Source organism: Alosa pseudoharengus, unplaced genomic scaffold, assembly GCF_046254945.1.
Source record: "Alosa pseudoharengus isolate Yale_2024_CS ecotype anadromous, Long Island Sound unplaced genomic scaffold, YU_APseudo_1.1 YU_APseudo_1.1_scf_5, whole genome shotgun sequence".
Taxonomy (NCBI): Eukaryota; Metazoa; Chordata; class Actinopteri; order Clupeiformes; family Clupeidae; genus Alosa; species Alosa pseudoharengus.
In genome coordinates this window covers 29269513-29276618 of record NW_027468837.1, presented here as the reverse complement: position 1 = coordinate 29276618, position 7106 = coordinate 29269513, and the positions used below count along the sequence as shown (strand labels likewise).

Here is a 7106-nt window from a genome sequence, read left to right as displayed (position 1 = left end):
ATAGTCAAACTGCTTTGTCATGTTGCCAATATGACAGGCAACTATGTAAATATTTTCTAATAAAGAATGCACAAGGCAGCACTTTTTTTGTTGGTTAGCTATTTCAAAACTACAAAGTTACACATTATTATGACCGCCACGCAGCGAAGCGGCGGTCATATCGGTTTAGTCAGATTTGTTTTTTTTTTTTTTTCACATGTCCAAATTTCCGTCAAGGATTCCCGGGACACTGAAAGACCGGGGTACACGAAACTTAGTGGGCATGTAACCCCACATGGATGGCATGGAACCATCGTTTTTCGTTTGGATCTGTAGCCCCCCCCCCCCCCGCTGGACTGGACCCCCCGAAAGGAGGGTAGGGCAGACACAGTTTTCTGTGAATATCTCGAGAACCATAGGGTTTAGGAGGACCATTTTTTTTTTGTATGTTGATCTCAAGGGGCCATGTCAACCCATTCCATAACCACTCATTTCATGTATAGCGCCACCTAGTTAAACACAAAAAAGTAAAAATGAGGTGTTGTAATCGCAGGTATCTGTGACCTAACATAGTCAAAACTGCACGAAATTGGAAGTGTAGGATCATTATGACACCCTCTGAATGCACGCCAAGTTTCGTGGAAATCCGTTGATGGGGGGCCACACAATAAATTCATTTATGTTACTATACACCAACTGGCCTGTAGGTGGCCGGAGACAGTTTTCTGTGAATATCTCGAGAACCGTAGGGCCTAGGAGGACCACCTTTTTTTGTATGTTGGTCTTAAGGGGCCATGTCAACCCATCCCATTACCACTTATTTCATGTATAGCGCCACCTAGTTAAAAATTAAAAAGCAGAAAATTAGGTGTTTTCATCACAATATCTCTGGCTGACATGGTCAAAACTGCACAAAATTGAAAGTGTAGGATCATTATGACACCCTCCGAATGCATGCCAAGTTTCGTGAACTTTCGTTCATGGGGGGCCTTACAATAAAATATTTTATGTGTACATTTAGTGACCGTACACCAACAGAGTTTTCTGTGAATATCTTGAGAACCGTAGGGCCTAGGATGACCAATTTTTTCCGTATGTTTGCCTCCAGGGGTCATGTTAACCCATTCCATATGCACACATGTGCATAAATAGATACACACGCACACACATACATTCACAGTAATCATACGTATGACACATACTCACACAGTAGACATATGTACGCATGCATGCACATGCACAAACACAGGCACATACGCAGGCACACACACAAGCACGCACAGTCGCACACACACACACACATAAACATAAACATGTACATGCACACAATTCAAGAATTTCTCAGAATTATGAACAGGCAAGATGGGGGTGGCATTGTATAAAATGAATTTTACATGTGAAATCTATGAACTATCATGTTTTGGTACTTGTTGTCTAGCAGATACCAGTGAGAATTGAATATCCAATTGAGTGTGGATAATGCAATTTAGTGAGACAGTTAGAATATATATGCCTTTCAGCGTGATTTATTTTTGTGGAAAAATGTGCTGGACTGGGCGGCGGTCATATTTTGTACCACTCTGCGGTACATCTAGTTGTTTGTTTGTGTACATGTATGTGGGTGGGTGCGTGGGTGGGTGACTGTTGATTGCAAGAGACTGGACGTGTTTTTACTGTACTGTAATGTTCATTCTGCAATTTGTTAACACACATTGTTACAGTGTAAACTGACAAAGGGTTTTACAGCATTGTGCTAAGGAAAAATAAAACATGGAAATATCCCTTGGGCAGAGCTGTGCAACAGTAAGGTAGTTGTATAGGTTACATTTTTCTATACATTCTGACGTTCCTGTCTGTTAGGCCACAGAGCCTATATCCTTGACAGATTATGACAACATGTAATGACTCAAGCGATGAAATAAAACATTAATACACAGTCAATGGTATGGATGTACTAAAGCATTTGCTGTTTGTTCAAGATTGGGAGAAATTGCTTTTATGATGTCTACAAGTGATAAAATTATATGGAGTTTGAACAAGAAGTTTTGAGAATTTAAATTCTGATCTGAGAAATAAAGCAAAGCAACTGAGAAAAACTGTACAGGGTTACAGATTCTAACCTTTTACAACTGTGCTTTGTTTGGTATACTATAGTCTGTACAGTATGTGTTATAAGTCTGTTTTGGTATTCACATTCATGAGATACAGGAACAAATATGACACATTTGTAAAGTTAATTTAACAATCAATAGATCAAATAATGTTGTGGCACATTTTAAAAACACAGTTTATTAACCATAAGAAAAAATAACATCATCTTTTGTAATGCAATACTTTTTGCAATGGTTATTACACGGTTTGTTGCCAACAGTTATTGAGTGATGCATTGTCTATCCACTAGAGGGAGATGGTGAACAACCAACAGAGCAGGTTGTTCTATTTACAAGACTGGACCATGGGTTTGCTTCTGAAGTCACCTTCATATGTGGCCCTCATTGATCCTGGGAAAATATGTTTTCAGCACACTCTCCTGAGAGCCTGAAGCCATGACGATTTTACAGGGGGTTGACAGGTGGGAGGGCACACCTGAGGCTCACCTGGACAGACAGGTAAGCTAGTGGACAGGGCTACCTGAAGGGGCAGTCCTGCTGCTGTACGATGGACTGCACTGCCGCATGCACTTCTTGATAGATTGCCTCTCCTTCCATTGTCTGGAACTTGAAGAGGCCCTCTCCTGTCTCACACATCCTAGAAGAGACAGAAAAGACTTCAGAATTGAACTTAACACTCATTCACTAAAGTTTGTTTGAAGTGCAACAGAGAACTATTTGCTCCTTTAACAGAAATGACCCATATCTGATTATAGGTAAAAAATATAACACTGTTGAACGAGAGAGAGAGATACATGGTGTAGAAGACGAATTTCTACCAACCGGCCCGCTTCAAACGTGAACCAGGTACGGTCCCGTCCGAAGCGTCTCAGCGACGTCAAAGGCCAGGACGCAAATTTGAGACTGGGGTTCCGTGACTCCCAGAGAGAAATTGCCTCCGAGCCGACCTGCAAAACGCACTCGCCCGACGTCACCAGACCCTTGCAAGGTAGTAGACACACACGGAAGCGCTCTGGAGGGGCAAGATAGATAGCACACTCAGGCTGGCCTTGGTTTGTTTAGACATTTGATGCAGTATTTAGGTTTATATTTGTATAGCACATAGCAAAGACTATGTGAATATTGTCTAAGCATGCTTTCCAGACAGCAAATCCTATTATTAACATCAGATCAAAACATAAATGTGAAACATCTCTGGTAGTTGAGTTATACAGAGTATGTGCCAAAGATACAGTACAGACAGAGTGCCTTTAAGATAGACCTCAGCTGTACGCTAGGGTATGGGAGAGTTTTATTAACCAGCATATTTGCAATAATCCACAGTAATGGATAGTAATAGCCAGACATGCAGTCTGATGTATCAAGTTCTGAAACCAGGACTCAGTGTGTCACAGATGGAAGCTGGCTTAGTTCTGGCCTAGATCTGGGCCCAATTAGAGGTAAATCTTAGAGTATCTGTAGATCAAGCAGAGCCAGAGATCTAATATTCAGAAGATCAGTGTTGGAGCTGGGTCAAATGCAGGCCTAGTTGACAGATTGAAGACCTGTGGTCCCAAAGCAGGGTTGGTTTAGAACCAGAACATCTGGCAGATCAAGACCAGATTTGATTCAGGTTCAGTAACATCTGTCAGAGCATGGTCAGTTGTGGTGTAGCCGCTCCTAAAGACCTGTGCTGGATCAGGACTAGATCAGATTCTGAGACCAGGCCCATATTTGGTTTAGAACATCTTCCAGACCCAGGTCAGATTCGGATGAGCAGGGCCAGATTTGATTTGGAACCAGAGCTTTGGCCAGATCTGGTTTACATCCAAAAGACCTGCTGGTCCAGGACCCGTTGTCTGGTTTGGAAACTGGAGGAGGTATGTTTGTATGTGCCGGACTCACCGCACTGCTGTGTGAGGGAGGAGGCCAGCAGGTCTGGCTCTCCACTCCTGAGGGAGTGCATCCCATTCTGAACACACTCTCTGTGGAGGACCTTCTGCCAGTCTGCAGCCTCTTTCTCTGACCACACAGGCCCACACACACACACACACACACACACACACACAGAGAGAGAGAGAGAGAGAGAGAGGAAGTATTTTAAATGCCATATCAACATTCAAATGCTTGCTAATGAAAGTAAGACATGACAACTTAAGATGACACCGATGGACGCACTAGGCACTGGAGAGAGTAAGGGTAATTTGTGTGAACTATATTCAGCTGTAAAATGTCTGTAGTGCAGCTGAGTTGTTAACAACGACAACACATTCAGATAAATAGTATTTGCCAAACTAGATCTACAACTCACTTTGATTAAAAGGCTTTGTCAAATGAGCAAAACACCCTTATCGGTTCTTGTCTCATCAAATGTTTATCCCTACACACAAACCACCCAGCAGCCCTTGAACCTTAGTAGAAATCACACCTTTCAAGCACAAATAAATACATAGAAATAGTAATAGTCGGGTCCACACACCTGAGTCACAGGTAAAGGTTAGTGTGCTGTCATCAGCGAATGTCAAAACCAAAACATTCTTCTTCTTCTCTTTTAATGGTCTGGTGACATCAGTGACATCTGTCAAGTCTATTACCTGAAGAAGAAGATGACGATGAAGAGTTTGGTTCCAAAAATATCTCTATTTTAGTCATGCTATTGAATTGTGTATTTCACGTAATATCAATGATATTGCAGTTGTGTTGTTTTGATTGAGTAAAGATAAACCAAATAACAATACCCAATTACATTTCTATTGAAATTACTTGGAAAACAAAATGTAAAAAGAATATTTATGAAACATTAAAATTGTGGATATAGCGTTTTGGAACCAAACTCTTCAGATCTTAACATGGTCTATTTGTCTATTTGTTACCAGATAAAAGGGGTATACCAGAAGCTGAATAGGACTGAGTTACGTTATATTGGAAGCTTTTTATGTCATATGGCCATCTTGTGATGATAGCCTTGCCTTTTGATGGCAGTGGAAGTTGGAAGCTCGCTCATTAGGGAATTTCTCCAGTCTGTTTGGGCCTTTGCTGGAAGCACTCTTAAACACAAGCCAGCACCTTTGATAGATCTGTCAGAGAATACAGGGTAATTCATTAAAATCATCACATTTTGTTTAATTACACTGATTGAAGTAAAGCAATACTATAGTACCTAAGTGCAAAATGCCAGGAGGATTTGAAATGAATTGAGTTGTATTGATATAATACATGTATAGAGCTTTTAACAAGCAAACCAGAAGTCTAGGTGAATGATATAGTGTATAGCATGTTTAGGCAAATATTTCTCTATCTGAGTAGTCACATTGTGCTAATGTTCTGGATATTTCTCAACCTGGATCAGACTGTTATCGTTAAATCATAAGCCAGTTTCGTAACACGGCGAGATATGAATACATTAATGATTGACGTCTTTCTTCCAGATTAATCATTGACATTGTGATAAACACAGCTGCCCACTGGAAGTACACACAAATAGCAGCCAAACAAGTATGATCCAGCAGCCTCACTCTGTGTGGACACAGGATGCAGTCATAACCACAACAAACAAACAGAGCTGTTTTCCCTTTGCTCTTCTTGCTCCCTCTCACACTTCTGTGTCTCTCATTAGTTTTCAAAAAACATACAGACAACACACACACACACACACACACACACACACAAACACAGAGGCACAGTTTTTACTTACCCAAAAATGTCTTCTCCGGACTTTCACATAACCTTGTTTAAGAATATCAGAGAACTCTGAATCCATTCTGTACTGTATTTCTGTGAGCGTGTTTGCACCTTGCACATGTGTGTGTGTGTGTGTGTGTGTGTGTGTGTGTGTGAGTGAGTGTATCCTCAGACGTTGGTTATAACTGCTCTGGGTTAGTTCCCTTCTTCTCGTGGCTCTTCACCTCTCTGTTCCACCCTTAGGCTGTGCCCTCCATGGTGTCAGCAGCGCCTGTGAGACCAGCAGTTGGCACCGGAGGCAGATTTAGTCCCGACTCGGCCCACCTGCCCTGCCCCTGTAGGCAGATAGGGACTCCAGGCGGGGGGAGACGCACCACAGGGTAGGAGGTGGGAGCAAGGGAGGGTGGGAGAGAGAGATAGAGTGACTCCTGCAACTTCGACAGGGCAAGAAACCTCCTACTCAAGGAATGTCACGGCTTGCCAGGTTTTTAAAAAAGCTGCCGGGCCAAGATGGATGTTATCACTCTGGCTACACGCTGTCCTGTCTAATTTCAACGTGACCTTTCATTCAACGAAAAGACCCAAGGAGATCTGATAATATAGCTACAACAGAAACCATTAGCATGATATGCATGCTTGAACCCAGTTTATTGTGCTTTTCAATGGGGTTTAGTGACAGATAGTAGATAACTGCTATACATTTTAGTACATGTTATGTGTTATGTATACCAGAGAACTGCACAATGCACTGTACTGTATGTACTAAAGCAATGTCATGTAGATTAGGTTTATATCAGTGCCTGTGCTCCCCATGATTGGAACTCATGACCATGAGCTACAGGAACGTTTGATAGGGTGATCAGTCTATACACAGCATAAACCATGAAAATGACATTGCACATGTGTCAATTTTGTTCTTTTCTATGTACTTGTGAATTGGAATTGTGGATGTATTGAAGCCTAAGAACACATAAGCGGAAGTCTGACCTATAAATACCAAGACCCCCTTATGAATAAAATATGCTTCCTGTTAGCTGTAATGAATAGGTTAGGAGGAGATGGGTGGCCAAAGTTGCCTTACGGTAGGGAGCTGGTTTGGGCCACCTCAGGACACCATAAAAAGATCTAAGCTCGCACCGTGCAGTGATACCCGACACGACCTGACACAGCACCTGACTCAGGCTAAAATCTGGCTCCAATCTGGCCTTGATCCTTGTACCTGTTGAATTAACTCTGGATTTAGCCATCATGTAGGTCTGTGTGTGAGTAAAGCAGGAATTAAGGTTCTTAGTTGATCCTTGCATTCGGTTAAATTGATATCTGTGCATTTTGTGGATTGTTCAGCCTACACAAATG

General features: G+C 41.9%; 1 protein-coding gene across 1 annotated transcript; it reads right to left on the bottom strand.

The window, feature by feature from the left end:
- Positions 1-2368: 2368 nt before the first annotated feature.
- On the bottom strand, positions 2369-5989 carry LOC143104878 (docking protein 5-like). Its single transcript, XM_076269211.1, has 6 exons — positions 5764-5989; positions 5039-5146; positions 4549-4663; positions 3975-4091; positions 2913-3102; positions 2369-2727 (listed from the first exon to the last, which is right to left on the bottom strand). The coding sequence occupies exons 1-6, from the start codon at positions 5827-5829 to the stop codon at positions 2607-2609; spliced, it is 717 nt and encodes a 238-aa protein (XP_076125326.1). The 5' UTR covers positions 5830-5989; the 3' UTR covers positions 2369-2606.
- Between the last annotated feature and the right edge of the window lie 1117 nt (positions 5990-7106).

Coding starts and splice junctions, on each gene's coding strand:
- LOC143104878 (XM_076269211.1), bottom strand. CDS start 5,829: ATGGATTCAGAGTTCTCTGATATTCTTAAACAAGGTTATGTGAAAGTC. Junction 4,664..5,038: donor ACTTCCACTGCCATCAAAAG/GCAAGGCTATCA, acceptor CTTCTTCTTCAG/GTAATAGACTTGACAGATGT. Junction 4,092..4,548: donor AACCTTTACCTGTGACTCAG/GTGTGTGGACCC, acceptor CTGTGTGGTCAG/AGAAAGAGGCTGCAGACTGG.